This window comes from Zingiber officinale, chromosome 2B (genome assembly GCF_018446385.1).
Source record: "Zingiber officinale cultivar Zhangliang chromosome 2B, Zo_v1.1, whole genome shotgun sequence".
Classification (NCBI taxonomy): Eukaryota; Viridiplantae; Streptophyta; class Magnoliopsida; order Zingiberales; family Zingiberaceae; genus Zingiber; species Zingiber officinale.
Genome location: NC_055989.1, coordinates 115713452 through 115734191, shown reverse-complemented (window position 1 = coordinate 115734191; position 20740 = coordinate 115713452). Strand labels below are relative to the sequence as shown.

At 36.5% G+C, this 20740-nt stretch overlaps 1 protein-coding gene across 1 annotated transcript; it reads right to left on the bottom strand.

Annotated features, from left to right (window-relative positions):
* Nucleotides 1-19883: 19883 nt before the first annotated feature.
* Nucleotides 19884-20222, bottom strand: LOC122048593 (protein GL2-INTERACTING REPRESSOR 2-like). The gene has a single exon (XM_042610142.1). It carries the CDS (start codon nt 20220-20222, stop codon nt 19884-19886), a length of 339 nt encoding a protein of 112 aa, XP_042466076.1.
* Between the last annotated feature and the right edge of the window lie 518 nt (nt 20223-20740).

Here is a 20740-nt window from a genome sequence, read left to right as displayed (position 1 = left end):
TCTAAATTCAGAAAAATATTGGTTCCTAAATAAAGCCTAAAAACATCAATCGACTCGACTTTAGCCTTATTTCCATTTCTTGTATAAATGTATCTTTACCATCAAACGGAAGTCAGTTCCTAAGATAACTTTACATAGTGACACTTATGTGAGCAATACACTGGTATCTATCCACCAAATGTCAGTGAGTACTATAGCTAAATTAACTTCTGAACTAACAAAATTTTAAAAACTCCCAGAATCTGCAGTCTGCTTTCCTTTTCCTTTATTGATCCTCTTTCTCTTCTTGCTTGAACCTTGATATCTAGATGCTAGGAGAGCACTTTCAGGTGTCTCAAACCTCAGTCTCTTCCTTATGTTTCCTTTTCTAGTATACCGTATGGTTATCAACTTCGTAAGAAGTGTGGTAGTGTCGACATTCTCATTTGAGGTGCATCAGTTTTCCAATTAGTTTAGAAAACTCCTAGCATCTTCTCCCTCAGTTATTGACTCTTTAATTTGTGCCGATATGGATATCCTCATGATATTTAGACATATGCGATTTGATTTCTCCCACAGTTGGAATTCAGCTCTCTGCTCTATAGTGCTAGCACTGGTTAGAGATACGGGACAATCATTCCTTAATGCATAGTCTAAGTCCATGTAGTTTAAGACTACGATCACGTATTCTTTCCATTTAACAAAATTCAAATCAGTTAGTGTTGGGATGTTATTAATGTTGGCAGTTACAGATTGCACTGAAATTAAAGAGAGAAATTTATTTAAGCTTACAATTTAACTAAACCCAAGAGCATATAAGTAATATAAAATTATGCAAATAAAATTTTAAATGCATACAAATGGGCTCTTTATGAGATACCAAGTACAACATAATGTACCTTCCTTTGGGCCGACACATTATTTGTTAGTGATACTCTCTAATATAACTCAAACTTTAATTGACCACACAATGTGTCTTCCTTTGGGTCGACTCATTGTGCACATAATATGATACTTTACATGAGTTATATTTTGGTCCATAGCTCACAACAACCTTAATCGACCACATAATATGTCTTCCTTTGAACCAACATATTTTGTGCATGATTTGAACAAAATAATATTTTGTTCTATAGTTGTAAGTTACCTTGTGCATATATCTGACATAAAAGTGACTTTCCTTTAGGTCGATTACTTTTAACATAGATATACATCTACCAACACAAAATACACTAAACCTATCTAAGGTATCTTCCTTTGAACCGACATATTAGTTCAATTTAGTAGCATGTTGTGTGGATAAATTCAAGAAAATTCTAGGAACTTAATTCGAACAAAAATTACTTAATCAACCTTAACAATTCCAAATTAGACTTATCAATCAATTGATATCATATTACAGTCGATTAGTTTTATCCAATCGATTATCACAATTGATTTAAAAGTCTACTATATGTAATTACATGACCATATATAGAATCTTCCTTTAAGAAGTTAAAATTTTTTTTAAGTTCTATAATTAAATAGTATTATTTAATACTATTTCATCCCTTAATTATTCATGCATTAAAAAAAAAATTTAATGCATTTTTTTTCTTGAAACCGTATGTTTTTTTATTTTAATTTCATGATTTCACGTTTTTTTTGTTTTGTTTTTGTTTTTTTTCTTCTTTTCTGTTTCACGAAAATATTGTTAACGTGTTGTTCGTGAAATACACGTGTTGTTCCTTTACTGTTTTTTACTTCAATTAATAATTAAAGTAATCACGAATTTAACACATAGATTTTATTCCATATTTTAGACTAGTAATCGATCAAATTAATCGATTAAATCATCACTATTTAACTTAAAATTAGATTAAATACGACGGTTCTTCCCAAAATCACGATGGCTCATTGTTGTTCTTCGTGTTATTCGTGAAATACACGAACTGTATGGAAGATCAAATTTTTCCTAAATTTTCTATACAAAAATTTTCAACGATCAAATACAATTTATACTAGTAAAACATAATCTAGCATAAAATCTAAAAGATCAACAAAAACTCTAATTTTAAATCATGAAATTGATGAAAGAGAGTCATAACTATGATACCAATTGATAGTTCTTGTAAAACCTAAGTCGTGTGAATTCTAAAATATAAAGAACTCACATATAGGAAATACAAGAACAAGAAGATCTAGTTTCATCAATTAAGCATGACATAAGAAAATGAATACATAAATATTGTAATTACGAAGAATCTGAACGTAACGAAATTGTCATTATTTTTCGTGTAGAGCTCGTCGATCTAACAATCTTACAGAAGAAGAAGGAGGAGATGAAGGTTAGTCTTCCGAGGAGTTAGAGTTGATGGCGTCGAATCCTCTTCGTCAATGAAAAACGAAGAGACGTCTCAAAAGGATGCCCTAATCCTCTAGGGATCAATCCATTGTATAGTGCACATCCATTATAAGCCCATAGATGATAATGGATACAGGTAATGTGTTCTACATATATGAGATCCACATCTAATAACCCAAAAACTCAATAATTTTTAGTTAGATCACTTAAATGAGTTTGGATCGTATTCATATGTGCAACTTACAAATAAGTCCATTTAATAGGGATAATTATATCCAACAGAAACTTTTTAGTAAAATAAATCGTAGTAATACATTAGAGAATTAGAGGCTTAACAAAGAAACAAGAATTTAAAAAATTGTATTCGAGTGTAGAGTATTTGTCTTTGAGTTCCTTGCTAGTCTCCTTTTATAGCCTGACTTAATCTAATCACTTAGCTAATGTGGTAGTGATCCAGTAGACCGAAAGCCATTTCAATCATCCGATGTTTTGTTTAGTCTGCCCATTGGCTTCATTCACGAACAAGTCTCCTTCTATCCATCGTTGTTGACATGGCATCCTTCCAATTAATAGGATCCATTCTAGTCATTAGATCCGAAGCAAAATTGAATTGATCGTCTATCATTCGGAACAGTGCCCCACAGGTAACTTGGTCATCCGAATCTAGTTCTAATTGTCTGTAGCCTTCAAATAGGTTGGCTTTAAACCTATTCAAAGTTAGACAATGTCATGTGCATAGGTTAACTAGATTCTTTCTGATCGACTGAAACATTGTTCTAGCCATCCGAAACACTAAATTTGACTACAATTGAGTCCACCTAAATTGTGTTCTTCCCTTCATCCCAAATAGAGGTGCACTCAAATTAGCTCGACAACAACTTCCTTGAGCAGTCATTCTCTCAGTTTCTTGTCCCTCAATGCATCGAGTTGTCTGGTGCACTCCTTATGTTTGCTTTTCGCTCTATCAGTGTACTATTCCATCAAATCTCTCCTCTCTCAAATGCATCGAACACATCGGATTTCTTCCTATATCAGTCTTCATGTATGCTTTTGTCTTCTACTATAAATACAGTTGTCCCTAATACTCCTTGTCTATCTGGTCCCTCGGGTATCTCATATCATCTTTCACTGTACTGTTGGGCGTTACACTTGGCAGACGAAAGGGTTCGTCCCTTTCACTGCTGCAAATGCCAGGGAGACGAAGGGGCGTCCTTTCCCCTTCGTCTTCCTCAGCCTTCTTATAAGAGGCGTCCAAGGCAATCAAAGGTGGTGGAGAGCTTCTGGCGATCAGAGGTACGCAGAAGAGCAGTGGAGGTGATCGTGTGAGCAAAGGGAGAACATCCGTAGGGACGGGATTTGGTTTGTGGAAGAGTCCGAGAAGGTTCCGTGTGGTGATCTTCTCGGCGACAGCAGCAGCGACGTCTCCGGCGGTTCATCGACGACTTCATCGACCGGCGTCCTCGGTTGCGGTTCTTCGGGAGATCAATGTGAGTGTTTATGGTTTCCGCATTATTATTTTAATTACTTCGTTTAAGTTTTCATGCTCTCAAAACTACCAACAATGGTATCAGAGCATGTATAGTTTTGACAGCATGAAAAACGACGCCGAAAAGCTCGTGTTTTTTCTTCTTTTGTTGCGAAGAAGAAGATGAACAGTGAATTGAATCGATTGAAATTTCGTTTCAATCGATTCAAAAATCGTGAACAGCGTGTATTTTTTGTTTGAATCGATTGTTCAATCGATTCAAATATTTGAATCGATTGAATAAAGAATTGAATCGATTCAATTGACGGCACAGTACTTTGTTGAATCGATTCGTCAATCGATTAAAAATTATGCACAGTAATATTTTCGATATTTGAATCGATTGATTTCAAAATCTGAATCGATTAAAGATCGAATGAAAAAGGAATGAACCGTGCTTGTATTTGACGAAGCACAGTGTGACATGCAAATTTTTTTTATTTTTGAATCGATTCAATTACGAATTTGAATCGATTAAATATATAAAATAAAAAAAAACGGGTAAGAAAAAGAAAAAGGGTATGCACACTTTTTTTCTTTTCCGAACAGTAGGTATATTTGATTAAATATTTTTATTAATTAATTAAATACATATAGTAAATGTGTTATTAATTAATAAATAAATATTTAATTAAATTATGGTTCAATTTACATAAAATAGAACCCTACCAACTTGATCAATCAAACCCAGGTCTAGTTTAAATTATTAATTGATTTAGACAGACCAATTTGATTCAATGATACCTAAAGCTGGTTTAAATTATTTATTGGTTTAACCAGTCCGGTTTATTATTGAATTAATTGGGTATTCTTGATTACAGAAGTTGGGTTGATCAAATATGACCGGATTAGTTCCGTTGTGTCAAATTTGATCAGAAACATTGGATTTGTTCTAATGAGTCAGACTTAATTCAATGGCCAATTGAATAAATCAAACGGATCTGAGTTTGATTAATAAGTCTGTGATTGACTCAAATGGGCTTAAACGAAAACAGAACATAGGTTCAATTAGATTAGTTCTAATGAGGACAATAGATTAAGCTTAAGATTCAGATTTATGATCGACCAATCCAATGTGTCAGTCACATAAGACTCCCCAAAATAAGAAAATTTGTTTTTCTTAATTGCTTGTGTATACTGTATATTTTGTTCTATACGTGGGAATTGAATTTGACCGGTTTTGTACTGGTCAGTCGGTTTTGTACTGACATCATGTTTTTCAATTCCAGATACAAAGAACGATATACACGATGACTGGTCGCTATGAACGACAACATGAGCTGTGGGAGGAGATCAAGAAGTTGGAATATGACCCCACTACAACAAATTTGTTAAAAGACAACGGTTAAAAACCGTTGTCATAGGCCCTTTAAACCCGTTGTAACTGACACTGTTGTTAAATGTGCGGTAAAAGACAACGGTTAAAAATCGTTGTCTTTGACCACATTAGACAACAGTCATGCAACGGATTTAAAGTGTTGTCTTTTAATACCAAAGACAACAGTTCTGCAACAGTATAAAACCGTTGTAATTGCCAGTTTTACAAAAATTTGATCGCAGATATACTTTTAACAACATATACACTGTTGTCTTTCTTCAAAATTTAGTTTAAAACCATTGTCTTAGAATACTTTTCACAACGGTTAAAAATCGTTGTCTTTGTACATTCAGTTGCATGTCTATATATGTACTTTTCACAACGGTTAAAACCATAGCCATTGCACACAAACTGGTACAACGTAACATTTATACATTCACAAAAATAGTTTTCAACATATATACATTCGATTAGTTGTCTTTAATTTATATATACATCTTGTCTCAAACAAAAATCGGTACATGTGTACATTCACTTAAGTTTATAAATAATTCTATACCAATTACTACAAGCTATCCAAACATGACCACAAGTAGTATCCAATCATGACAACCACAAAAGATGAAACCACAAAATTAAGTTTATAAGACCACAACCATGCAAACCCAGCTTGCAAACCCAACAATTTCTCCCTGGTTCTTTTTCTGCATACCCAGCTTGCAAACCCAACAATTTCTCCCTGTTATGAAAATAAAATATAGTTAAAGCCATAGAAAAAAAGAATAGCCAAATAAGCACGAGAAACGTTGCCGCTTCACAATTTCATGAGCAGTGAAGCAAGTGAGCACGAAAAAAGTTTATGAAACTGGTTCATATGGCTGTTCCAACCCTTCAAATTCATTTCTTTTGTTAGTTCAAGGCTAATTGTACAAAGTTGGACAAATAGTACAGCAGATAAGTTAAAGAAATAAGGTAATTGAATTAAATCATCTTGTGCATGAAATAGAGCAAAAGTGTGCAGGACTGAAACCAGGATTGGCAAAAACGTCTTAGCAAGCAGATGAAGTTGAATCCATCACATACCAAGTACACATGAGCTATACATAATCTAATATGATAACACCACCCTGCTTAAGTCAAGGTGAAGCCTTACACGGAATAAACCAACAATCCCTTACTTCGAGAATGTTGGAAAAGAAATAATGTTAAGAAAAACATCGTATATAAAGCAACTACGAACAACATACTTGCAAGCAACACATAGAGCGCAAGTATTGTTACCTTATTGGAGAAATGTAGTTGCTTGCAAGGATTGTTACTTGCAAGTAAGGGATTGTTAAGAAAGACATCTATTCTTACATGTAGTTGCTTGCTTATTAAATAAATTAACCTCACATGAACTACTGAGAAATAATACAAACTAAATGGAAATAGAACCCATGTTTAGGGATAAAAAGAAAATAAAATGGCATACAAATACTTTTGACACACACCTCTTCAAAGGGATGACACCCTGGTTTAGTTTGAAGCTCCAGCTATAACCGCTGTAATTGGGCAGAAATGTTATGCAATTATTTCTTTTATACAAATTCTAAGATAGGAAAAGAATGTGCCTAATCGCCATTCAACTATTGGATCCTTGGAATGACTGATAAAACAATATCTTTTAAGTTGTCAATTTAGGTATGCCAATCATTTAGTAAAAGAGAAAGAAGCACCTGGGCATGACTAACAATCTCACCACGAACAACATACTCACATTTTAGAACCTGAAGAAAAAGATAACAAAGTATTAATGTATGCTATAGATTCTCACACTGCCCTGTTGATTTTCTGCAAAATAAAATCATCTAGAAGACAAAAGGTACAAGATAATTTCTAGACTATTGGAATATATAGAAGACATGGCATACTTGGTTGAAGGAGTAACATAAAATGGATCAGTTTGTTACTTGAAATGAAATAATTCTATACTAAAATTCTCGAAATAAAATTCTTGGATGCCGGAGATGTCCGCCACTGGTGCCTCCATTTATATAAAAGAAGCTTCTCCTAGTTCTTAAAACAATGCTTCATTACATACAGTTCAAAAATTCAAAGATTCTTATAAACCAATTGATTGCAAAATACTGACAAATAATAAAACAACACAACCCGAAAAGTGGGCGCCCAGCTCGCAAAGGTACAGTATAGTGGTTACCTTATGTAGATAAAACTTCACATCTGCTACACTTATGACAATGTCAGCTTCCAGTTCAGCTGTAACAAACCTGGATAATTCTCAAATCTCAGTATTCAGATGAATGAACTGACGTCTTTTAATATGTATGAAAAGAAAAAAACACAATGGATATGGAAAATCATTTTAAAAGGTAAAATAGCAATAAACTCAATTTCTGAACATATAGTCATGAATAAAGAGGAAACTGGAGAAGCTGACAGCGAACTATGTGATGATTGCAACTGTGTTAAAAATGAAATGTCTCCTTATCCTATTCATTAAAGCACTGTACATTTCTTAATACTTTTTATGATAAAATATACTTCTAAAACCATCACTCTTTGAATAAAAAACTTCTAGATAGACTACTTTCAGTCCAAGAGAAAATGTATCCACATGTTGTAAAAAAATTCAGATTCTTCATATAAAGTCTTCATGTTAAGAGGAGCCTAACACCCTTCTCTGAAACTCAAGTTAACTGATAGGGACAATCAATAAGTAGAAAAAAGCTTCTTCTTTTTTTGAAAAAAAATGAAACTTATGTCTTCACAAGCCTTTGGTTACCAACAATAATACTGTTGGCATGGGTGAATGATATTATGTCACCTATGTTGACATGATTTCACTGACAGAAACTATATGGTTTGAGATATCGCTGTCAGTTGGCACGAGTTAAACATCTTGTTCTATCTGCCCACCAATGCATAGAATGGTCACGATAGGCAAATCAAGGGGGAAGGTTGTCTACCTCCGGGATTAGTTGGGAGAAGCCCAAACACTTGGATTATTTAAAAAAAAAAATGCAAGCATTCTCTGAGTGAGAAGATTTGGAACAACTTCTCTTTGTCAACTCATAGTATCTCTACACAACCCACCCACAAACACCTTTTGTATGCAAAGGGGCTTGCTCAAGCTCTACGACAACTTAGTGAGCTCGAGACAACTTTGTGAAATTTTCTTCAACTCATGAATAGCTTTCCCTGAGAACCGCACTCAAGCTCTACACTGCTGAGTGTTTTCTTTGACTCACGAATAGCTCCAAAATGGTTGAGGCTCAAATAACTTTCGTTGATTTTGGAAGCAGCAGAATAGCTCCTTTAGGTACATTCTTCTTTTTTCAGCTCCATCCTCAACACCAATTCACCACTAGTAGGATATGTTGACACTTTGTATGACACCAAAAGTGTTTCATTCTGGCATAGGCACACTAAAAACTCTAGATCGGAAAGAGATTTTAAACCTTGAATTTAACCTCTAAGACCTCTAACTGGTGTAGAATCTGTACTCTAGTGCAATAAAAGCTTCAAAAGAAGCAATTTTTTTATCACATAGTTGTCTATTTGGTGGAGCACTCTCTACATGAAGAACAAAGAGAAAGGCAATTTGCTTCATAAAATGAGCTGCCTCAGAAGATATACACACAGAACAAAGAAAATGCTAACAGGTAATTTTAACTTCCATTTTCTCGACAATAAAAGATCAATTTTCACAAGAACTTCACCTGATATTGTTCCCATCAGAATGAAAGTCATCTGGCCTCGATCCAAGCTTCATATACTTCATCTTTCCAAAAGTTGCAAGAGGCTGAGAACCCTAATTATCCCTTCCCCCTTCAAAACCTTGGGTACATGGGAAAGGTCTGTTCTAGGGGTTGGTGAATAGTGAATTTCCTCAACAAGGAGAAGACCAAATCTAATACCTTCTTCCAACAGATGCCTTCAATATCTTCCATAATTGCCTGCAAGACTTCATCCTAAAGCATTAAACTGCTGCAGGAAAGAGAAGGAAAAACAAGGGGCTAGAGAACTTTGCACAGAGTCAAAGCTTTTAGACATTGTAACCTTGAAGGAAACTAATCAACTCCAATCCTTCTTCGTTGACAGAGTAAAAGGAAAAGAAAAGCAAAAAAAAAAAATGATGAGTGCCAAGCTGAATAGGGTGACCTCTATATAACCATGGGCAGGGGAAACGAAAGAAAAGAAAGAAAGAAAGAAAAGAGAAGCAGGAGGAGCAGGGGGACAAATAATTATCGAATTTTTGTACAGCCCTCTCCTATACCTTTGCGAGTTGGGCGCCGGGATGGCTGAGGATGGAGTAGTAGATGAGGCCGACGGAGGTAACGAGGGAGAGGCAAGCGAGGCAGGTGCCGGTGACATAGAGGAAGACTCGTTTGGTGTGGTCGAGCACTTGGGGGTGGTCAGCAGAAGCGCGACGGAGATGGTGAGGAGGGTGATCGCCCATTTGTAGGCCATCTTGCCCACACGCTTGAAGTCCCTCTCGTCGTCTGGGGTAGAGCGAGGTGGAGGCTCGGGGCGGACGGGGGCGGGAGAGGAGGCGGAGGCGAAGGCGGTGGAGTTTGGGGATTATTCTTCTCCTTCTCCTTGGGTAAGGGTTCACCGGTGACTCCTTCACCAGAGACATTTTTCTCGGTAGGAAGGCTAAGGGAGGAAAAGATCGTATGAAGAGAGGGGTTTAGGGTTCGGGAAGGCTAAGGGGGAAAACAGGGCGCCAAAAAATTTTGAGGGGAGCAAAACATTGCTACAACGAAAATGACAACGGTTTATTAAAACTATTGTCTTTGACCCCTAAAAAAGCGCTTAAAGACAACAGTTTCAGAAAACCGTTGTAAAAGGTGTTGTTGATTTTACAAAAAGTCACTCAACGACAACGGTTTTTGCAAAACTGTTGTCTTTTATTTTTTGGAGGAGCTCAAAGACAACGATTTTGTCAAAAACCGTTGTCTTTTACTAAATTAACAACAGTTCCTTCTAAAACCGTTGTCTTTATGGTGTTGTCTTTTAACATTTTTGTTGTAGTGCCCGGATCACGGAGTCGGTAGGCTTATTGGTCGGCTCGATTGGTTGTTCTGGAATCTCGAGCAAGAAGGGTATCCCGTTCGGGAAACAGAAAGAAGATTTTCTCTGGTTTATTCATTATCGGAACATCTGAGGCAGATAACATTCCAACTTTGGGATGATTCTGATGGCACATCTCATACTCAGAGATGTGCAGACAGCTAATTCATCTGCAATGGGGTCCTGATGAATCTGAAGAGGATTCAGAAATGGAATCTGAAGATTTAGAAGAGGATCCAAATCCTGTAGAATCTGAAGATGATCCTGAAATGAACCTTGAAGAATTTGAAGAGGATCCAGAAATGGATCCTGAAGATTCTGAGGAAGATCCAGAGATGGATTCCGAGGACGATCCAGAGATGGATCCTGAGGAGGATCTAGAGATGGATCCCGAAGGATCAGAGGAGGATCCTTAGGAGTGTGTAGAAGATCCAGAGATGGATCTGATGGATACATCTGAGGCTGATCCACCTATCATAGAATCTAGGATGAACGGGATGCAATTACCCACTGCTCTAGCATTTATCCTAGTGGGAGTAGTGCTAGCTTATCTAGTCTATTAGTGTTCTGTTTACTGTCGTTATGTACGAGCAGTGTTAGCTCATTTAGTTTTGAGTCATGTAATAATTTCTGTTGTTTTGTACGAACAGAATTATATGATAAAAGTTATGTTATATGTTAACTAACTTGGAAATGATTAGTTCATTTCATAATATGATTTGTTCATATATCCATATGATTAGTTCATATGAAAAATGATTAGTTCATTTTAATAATGATTCGTTCATGAGTTGGGATATGTGTAATATAATTGATCAGTGTTGATTAGATTAGAACATACAAATGATGAGTGGGAACAATGTTATCACTTGATTTTGTAAACTAACTCTAATTTACACTGAGTCAATAAATAGTTACACATATATGAATTACACTGAAATAATAAATTATTTATTTATTTATGTAGATCATGGCAACTAAAAACATCATAGCTGAACTCAATAAGGGTGAGAAATTATATGGGGATAACTACAAAATCTGGCACCTTAAAATACAATATGTTCTTGAGGAACAAGAAGTTCTAGAGGCTGTAAACCAAATCATGGAGGAACCGGTTGATAGTTCCACAGCACAGCACAGACGTGACCTTAATGCCTATAAGGCATGGAAAAGGAAGGACTCCATTGCTAAGGGTATATTGATTAGTTCAATGGTGGATGACCTGGTATTTGAGTATGAGCCATTAACATCGGCTCATGCTGTCTGGGTAGCCCTTAGAGAGAAGTACAGTGGAGTCAGTCTGAGTAAGCTCCGTCAGCTAACTATCAAGTTTGATAGCTGTAAAAAGCGCTCGAATGTTACCATGGCCCAACATCTCAGGGAGATGGGTAACATGATTTGAGAGTTTAAGACTGCTGGTTATGCGTTGACCGATGAACAACAAGTTCAAGTAGTTATCCGTTCCCTTCCTGATTCTTGGGAAACAATGAAACAGAACCTGACCCATAGTGAGAGTATCAAGACTTTCACTGATGTCTCACGCCATGTGGAACTTGAGGCGAAGAGGATTGAATCCGCAAGGATTTCGGGTCAAGCTTTTGTAGCTGAAGGTTATGGTTCCAAGAATAAGAACAAGTGGTTCAAGAAAGGAAAGGGGAAAGGAAAGGAGGCTAATGCTGTTGCTGCGAAAAACCAAATCAAGAAGAAAGGAAAGAAATATGGACAAAAACCTAAGAGCAGGTTGACTTGCTTCAACTGTGGCAAGAAGGGACATTTTGCTCGGGATTGTACTGAGGCTAAAAAGGTAAATCCATTTTTGTCTTCTTTCCACGAGCAATATGTTGCAAGTACAGTGTTGTTAGCTGATTCGTGTCCTTTGTGGATTGTAGATTCAGGAGCAACGAACCACGTAGCTCGTGATCGAGCTACATATGTGGAGTACCGTCGGGTACCAGCTGGCAACAAATGGATATATGTAGGAAACAATGCAAGAATTGAAGTCAAAGGAATTGGCACTTGCAAGCTCAACCTATGTGGTGGAGGCACCTTGTTTCTACATGATGTCCTGTACGCTCCTGAGATTCTTCGGAATCTGGTTTCCGTTATTTGTCTTCTTGATTTAGGTTACAATGTAAATTTTTATAGCCGTTGTGTGGAACTTCGAATTAACTCTGTGTTAATTGGATATGGTTATGTAACAAATGGTTTTATGGTTCTTGATGTAGAACCAAATAATAATAGTTGTTTTTCAAACATTGCTCTTACTAGTAATGCTGATGTTAATGATGAAATTTGGCATGCTAGATTGGGACATATAGGACAAGAACGAATGAATAGATTAGCTAAGGAGGGCCTATTAGGCACTCATGCTAAGATTAACTTGTCTATATGTGAGCATTGTCTTGCTGGAAAGGCGACTAGGAAACCATTTGGTAAGGCTATTAGGACTGATTCACCATTGCAATTAATTCATTCGGATATTTGTGGTCCAATGAATGTGAAGGCTAGAAATGGGAGTTCTTATTTCATTACATTTATCGATGATTTCACACGTTTTGGTCATGTGTATTTGATTTCTCACAAATCTGAAGCATTGGATTGCTTTATTCGTTACTTGAACGAAGTTGAGAATCAATTGGAACGTAAGGTTAAAACCTTGCGCACTGACCGTGGAGGAGAATATTTGTCTGATCAGTTCAAGACGATGTGTAATGAGAAAGGGATTATTAGACAGCTAACTATCCCTGGAACTCCACAGAAAAATGAGGTTGCTGAAAGAAGAAATAGGACTCTTCTTGAAATGGTTAGGTCTATGATGGCGCAAGCTAATTTGCCAATCTCCTATTGGGGAGATGCATTACTAGTAGCGACCTATATACTTAACAAAGTGCCTTCAAAGTCAGTTCCATCTACCCCACATGAACGTTGGACAGGCAGAAAGCTGGATCTGAGTAATCTGAGACCTTGGGGGTCAACTGCCTACGTTCATGATAAGACTCACGAATATGAAAAACTAGGACCCAGAGGTAAGAAGTGTATCTTTATAAGGTACTCTGAGACCTCTAAGGGTTATGTTTTTATTGGTGAGCGACAAGATGGAACCATCTCTGAAATAGAGTCAAGAGATGCTACTTTTCTAGAAACTGAGTTCCCAACACGAGGTGAAGTTGATAAGACAATTCCTCTATATGAGATAGAGGAGGAGGATAATGTTCCTTTATCAACAAATCAGGAGATGCCTGAATCTAGTCAACCGAGTGGGAGTAATTTGCCACTGAATGAGTCAGTTTCTCAACAGTCTAACCTTCGAAGAAGTAGTCGTCAGATTATTCCTCGAAGAAGGTTTGATATTGAGAATGAGGCATTAATGGTTCTCCCAGTTGACGATGAGGAACCTCGAACAGTTGAGGAAGCTATGAGCAGCTCAGTTAGAAAAGAATGAAAAGTTGCAATGGATGAAGAAATGGAGTCAATGAGAAAGAATCAAGTTTGGGATTTAGTCGATCTTCTTCCGGGCCGAAAGGCTATTGGGAATAAGTGGATTCTCAAAGTAAAGAGGAAATCAGATGGATCGATTAATCGATACAGAGCTCGATTAGTTGCAAAAGGATATACCCAAATGGAGGGTATTGACTTTGAAGAGACATTCTCCCCAGTTGTGAAGTTTGTGTCAGTACGTGTCATCCTAGCTATAGTAGCACAATATGACATGGAATTACATCAAATGGATGTAAAAACGGCTTTCCTTAATGGTAATCTTGACGAAGAAATCTATATGGTACAACCAGAAGGTTATGTTGCTGAAGGCCAAGAGAAAAGAGTATGTAGACTTCGGAAGTCTATATATAGGCTAAAGCAAGCGTCAAGACAATGGAACATAAGATTTAATGAAGTAATATTATCTTATGGTTTCGAAATGATCAATGAGGATCATTGTGTTTACCTAAGAAAGGAAAAAGGAAAGCTTGTCATTTTATCATTATATGTTGATGATATGCTAATAGCTGGAAGTGACATAAAAAGTGTGATAGAAATCAAAAGTTGGCTTTCATCACAATTTGACATAATAGATATGGGAGAAGCAGAGTACATCTTAGGAGTGAAGATCGTTAGAGATCGATCAAAGAGGCTTTTGGGTTTGTCTCAAGAAGCTTATATCACTAAGATGCTGCAACACTTCAATATGTCAGATTGCAACATTGAACAGACACCTATTGCGAAAGGTACTGTCTTGAGGAAAAGTATGTATCCCAAAACTCTTGAGGAAATAGCCGAAATGAAGAAGAAACCATATGTCAGTGCTATTGGTAGTTTGATGTACACTATGTTGTGTACTCGTCCCGATATAAGCTATGCTGTTGGCTTAGTTAGTCGTTTCCAGTCAAACCCAGGATCGAGACACTGGAAAGCGGTGAAGAGGATATTCAGATATCTTAAAGGAAGAGCTGATTATTGCCTCTGTTTCCAAGAATCAAATATGAGCCTAAGTGGCTACTCAGATGCAGATTGGGCAGGGGACCTTGATGACAGAAAATCCACATCTGGCTATGTCTTCTTGCTGAATGATGGCGCCATCTCATGGAACAGCAAGAAGCAGGCTTGTGTAGCCTTGTCGACAATGGAAGCTGAGTATGTGGCTTGTGCAGTGGCTGTGCAAGAGGCTGTCTGGCTAAGAAGGTTCCTGAAGCATCTGAGGATTGCTGAGAATAGTGGGAGTCCTGTTACTGTGTACTGTGACAGTCAAGCTGCGATAGCTTTTTCCAAGGATCCCAAATATCACAGCAAAGGCAAGCATATAGAAATTAAGTATAATTTTGTAAGGGATATTATTGACAAGAAAAAGATTATTCTTGAGTACATCCCTACACGAAATATGCTTGCTGATCCTTTTACTAAGCCATTGACTAAAGAGTCATTTCATGGGCATATGAAGTCTTTGGGACTTCGGAGAATGTAACAATTGTAAAGACATTTTGATAAATGAAAAATTCCATGATCTATTCAGTGTTTATGTCTTGGTTACATTCGAATAAAAGTCTCGATAAGCATGTTGGCAGATTGGGATTGGTCCACTCACATGGACAATCATCTCTATTTGTTAAGTACGAATAGAGGTAAGACCGTTGCTTATGGGACAGCTTTTGTAGCTGTGAATAAAGACATACCCATAAGTTAATGGCGTCTTGATATTTGTGTCAAGATGAGATCATTTGTGTAATGATTGGAGTAAATGCACCCACCATTTACTGAATCTGCTTGAAGCCAGATTAGAATTCATATGTTGAATTCAGGATTAGACATTAGGAATGTCTAGATCGAAATCTGTACGATGTTAAAATTGAGAAAAACATGCGCTCTTTTTGGTAAAGAGAATAACATCGTAGCATGTGATTCATACCACATGTGCTATGGCGACAAGAAGGGTTGTAGGAGAATGGATCCCTGCTTCTCTACTATGTGAGACCCTTGAGATTATAAGTTAATCTCGATTTTACCCTAAGTGACTATTTAGCTGTCTACTTGAAGTTCTGATCAGTATCTGCTACTTTAGCATGTTTCCTATTGGCTATGGATGATTCGGTCTATGGAGCATAACTAGGAAAGCAACTGATTAGAGTGAATGGATTCTAGCTAAAAAGGAAGATTAAGATTGATTTACATCTGCGACATTTATTCACTAGTATCGGTTACATTTTTAGTTCAGTACATAAAATGTAATTGTGAATAATTTTTTTGATTGGAGGTGTTGAACATGCTCTTGACATATGGTCAATATGAGGGATTAGAGATGTTCATGATGATGTAAATAATTTAATCTGGGGTAAAGACAAGTCATTTATGTCTATGATTTGTTCTATGGACATTTATGTCTCTGATTTGTTCTATGGAGCAGCTAAGTAAGGTGTGACAATCTTCTTAGCAATTGAATGCTCACTGTGCTTGCTGTCGCACGAACCATTTTCCCTAATGTATGGAATGGATGTTCTGATCTGGTCTTTGTGACTTGATTCTCATAAAGTCTGTGTGACTTATTTGGTCTTTGTGACTAAATTTTGCTCTGGTCTTCGTGACTTGATCCTCATAAAGTCTTCGTGACTTATTTGGTCTTTGTGACTAAATTTGCTCTGGTCCTCGTGACTTAATCCTCATAAAGTCTTCGTGACTTATTTGGTCTTTGTGACTAATTTCGCTCCGGTGTTCGTGACTTGATCACCTTGTAGTCTATGTGACTAACTTGGTCTATGTGACCATATGGATTGACTTGGACGAGTGGGAGATGTTGGGCGTTACACTTGGCAGACGAAAGGGTTCGTCCCTTTCGCTGCTGCAAATGCCAGGGAGATGAAGGGGCGTCCTTTCCCCTTCGTCTTCCTCAGCCTTCTTATAAGAGGCGTCCAAGGCAATCAAAGGTGGTGGAGAGCTTCTGGCGATCAGAGGTGCGCAGAAGAGCAGTGGAGGTGATCGTGTGAGCAAAGGGAGAACATCCGTAGGGACGGGATTTGGTTTGTGGAAGAGTCCGAGAAGGTTCCGTGTGGTGATCTTCTCTGCGACAGCAGCAGCGACGTCTCCGGTGGTTCATCGGCGACTTCATCGACCGGCGTCCTCGGTTGCGATTCTTCGGGAGATCAATGTGAGTGTTTATGGTTTCCGCATTATTATTTTAATTACTTCGTTTAAGTTTTCATGCTCTCAAAACTACCAACATGTACTTCACAGGATCCGAGTCATTGGTGTTACTATGCGTTTTTTTTTAATTTCTATACACTTAGACACATGTATCAAATACTAAAGCAAGCCTAACTTAAACTCATTTGCACAAATATAAAAATCATGGTTGAATCACTTGGGGTACCAATGATCTTCCCCTCGACCGTAAGAGGTACTGATAATATCTCCCATTTTAATATTTGACAAAAATAGTTTAAGTTAGGGTAAATCATATTGATTAGGTTAGAGGTAGTAATAATCTCTCCCTACATTTATTCTCATTCTAGATTTAATTCGGTGGTCATGATTAAGTATCAATCTAACTCAACCTTCTTCTCCTTTCTATCCCTTTGATAATACAGCTAATGCAGGGATAATACTTTTTCAAAAATAAAATCATTTAATTAACCTCCTTAATTTGTAGTTAAAATTGATTTTTTTAAAAAATATATATATATGCCAATCAATTTCATAAAATTATTTTTTTATTTGAAAATTTCTGAAATTTTAGCCATGTAAAGAATTAGCATGCTCTTCTTTTATAAAGCAATTATAGTTCTGATAAATCTTATCTTAGTTTTTAAAATTTAGGTGTCTAACTTTGACATACAATGATTTTATTTAGAAAATATTTCTAAATTATTAAAAATCATGAAATTTTAAACTCCCAGATGGCATGGCATATTTTCAAAGAAAACTAATTAGCATGAAAATTTCAAAATTTTATAATTTGAACATAATTTACTCAAACCATGTTAACCATATATTAATTCATTATTTACACACTTTATCTTCAATGGTGGACTAACCTAGGATTTTCCTAAAATTTTAAAATTGATTTTGGCATCAAAATAGATTTGTGACAACATGATTTATCAAATAATTTTTAGAATACTAAGAAACGGTGCTTGGGAAGGATGCCCGTTGCTGCCCAATGCATCTTAGGAGCTCTTAGTCGAAAGAATGCATAAGCATTTGCTACATCAGGTTTGACTGGTGCAAACCAATCAAGAGCAGCAGGGACGAATCAAGAAATATATATATATATATATATATATATATATATATATATATATATATATATATATATATATATAACTCAAATCCTAAATCGGGAAGGTAAAATTTAATTGACATAATCAAGAGTTAAAAAAAATAAAAAAATTAAAGATATACTTTGTACATGATATTATTTAATGAGATTGTGCATATGAAATTTTGAATTATAAAATTATTTATAATAGAATTTACATCTATATTCTTAACTAAAGCTCGTTTAATATATTGGGTCTATAAAATTGATTCTATTACATTAGGTAAAATCCTTAATATCATCGAGATATACGATGAAAAAATATGGTAGATCCAACAGTATACACATAGGCATACTCGGTTACGTCCATTTGTACGTTAACACATCATGTTATATAAATTTGACAGACATAATTAATTAATTAGAAAACTTATTATTCTGGACGACTATGCTACAAATAAATTTATTCAACCAAATTATATTTTTTTATTATTTATGTAATAAAATTATTATATGATTTAGACGTGATAGATTTTTTTTTAAGGAATGATTTTCTCCATAATTTATATTGTGTCACTTGATTTGTTTCCATTTGATTAGATGTCATAATAAACTAGCAGGTAAGGAAATGAATCTCATTTCAACACCTTGATGTGTGAGCCCTCATTATTGATAATTAATCATAAATTTAAGGTGTGCTACAACCTACTATAGTCATAACATAGATCCATTTTGAAGAGCAGCATAACTGCAACTCTCCTACTCCCTGCTTGTGCCACCATCTGGTCCTTAATCTGAAGCAGTCTTTTAATCAATGGTGAATCCGAGATTTTACCTTGCCAATGCCAGAAATCCAAGTTCTTGGGGCAGTGATGGTGAACCCATCTCACCCAAAATGAATGCCTTTCTTTGAATATTCCAGAGTCCGTCATAGGAGTACAAACTTCCATGCACGTAGATCTTGCATACCTTATCTACCTTTCTTTTTGGAAAGATACAAAGTGGCTCATTCGCAGATGCTTTGTGGACCAAATATAAATACAGTCTAATTTTATATAATTTATCAATCATTTCAGAAGGCATGGGAAAGATGAATAACCATTGGCATTCGATTGTATGAGTTAATATATACTATGTGTGTGCCTTCACAGTAAGATTGAGTTGGCTAGCGTGGAATAAAATTATTACTATAAGTAAGGGTTTGAATTTCAGTAAAATTGATGAAAAAAATTTTCCTTCGTATTGACCAACTATAATTTTCTGATTTATCTCTTCACATATGATCGTGGGATCCATGTGGAACCACTAGAATGACATATTCTACCTTTTTGCTACTATAAAGATAAAAAACTGCTATATTATAAATAAAAAATATAAAAAAAATAGTTAGCCTTATTGATTTGCTCGAGGGTGACCGGTCCGATCTCACAGAAATTTTCTACTAGTCATTAAGATAAATCAAAAAGCGCACATGACGAGCAACTCAAAAATCCATCATCCTTTGATTGCGTATCTCATTTGAAGGAAATTTTTTTATAAATACATTATAATAATTGGGGATCACTATAGATATCTGGGTGACAATCTAGAGCCTTGTTTGGTTTGGTGATCGACATGCGGATTTCCCAGTGAGGCACACGCACACGCGTATACATTTAACATATTTAAAAAAAACAAGACTAGTTAATCAAAAGAGAATTTATCGATCCGATCCAGAAGCTACAAACAAAAGAGAATTTTAATTACTCGTTTATCTGCAAAATTAAGTTATCGTCAAAAATAATTAATTCAGTCTCGACTTGAAGCAAAGAGCTAGGCTGGTGCTAACGTTTGTTAAGAGAAATCTGGCCGGCTACTCCATTCATTAAAATGAAGCACACAATTCATCGATCTTATTTGATTAAACACCCATCTTTTTCTTCTTCTGGCTTTTGTTTTTCTTCTCGGACTTAGCACCGCCGCCGCCGCCGCCTCCTCCTCGGAAGAAATCGATGATTACGGTGCTGCCGCACTTGGGGCACTTTAGGACGTCCTCTGCCAGCATGACGTACATCAGGCATCGCGGGCAGCCAGTGACCACCATCGAAGTTGCTGCCTCCTCCTCCTCCTCCGACAACCAAGAGCTCGGAGACGACGACGCCGCTGCGCTACTACGCGCCGGAGAGTCCACCTCTTCCTCTTCCTTCCTCGATGCCGCCGGCAGCGACAGGTTCAGCTTCAAGTCCAACTTACGGCTCATCTTATAATTTCTAGATTGATAGATAGATAAAGAAATGATCTGGTAACTTTCCGCTTCCGATCTACCTCTTTATATAGGGAAAATAAATTAAAGCCAAAATGTTAATTAATTGATAGGTGGTCAGTAAACATTTCAACTGCAACGTGCGTGCACCATCAATTATTTTCTCCAGTAACCAGAGGCACAAATCACATAGAGCTAGCTGCTTAGTTTTGCGCATGCACAAATTAAAGAGTGAACAAGTTCGGCCTTAAATTAATGATCAACAAGAAGAGTTGCTCGCATGCATATAGCAACTTTAATTTGTTCGTGCTTGGCTATAGGCACGACTGAGCCACAGAACACTTCCTTAACGATATATGCCTCGAGCCATGTGCATTAAGCTCTCTACGTGCTCATGACTCGAAATCCATGCTACAATTCTACACGCACTACGAAATCTTCGCATTAATGATGGTGTTAAATATATATTAATTAGTTAATAATGCAGGTTAATTAGCTGCATGAGAACAGGTGAG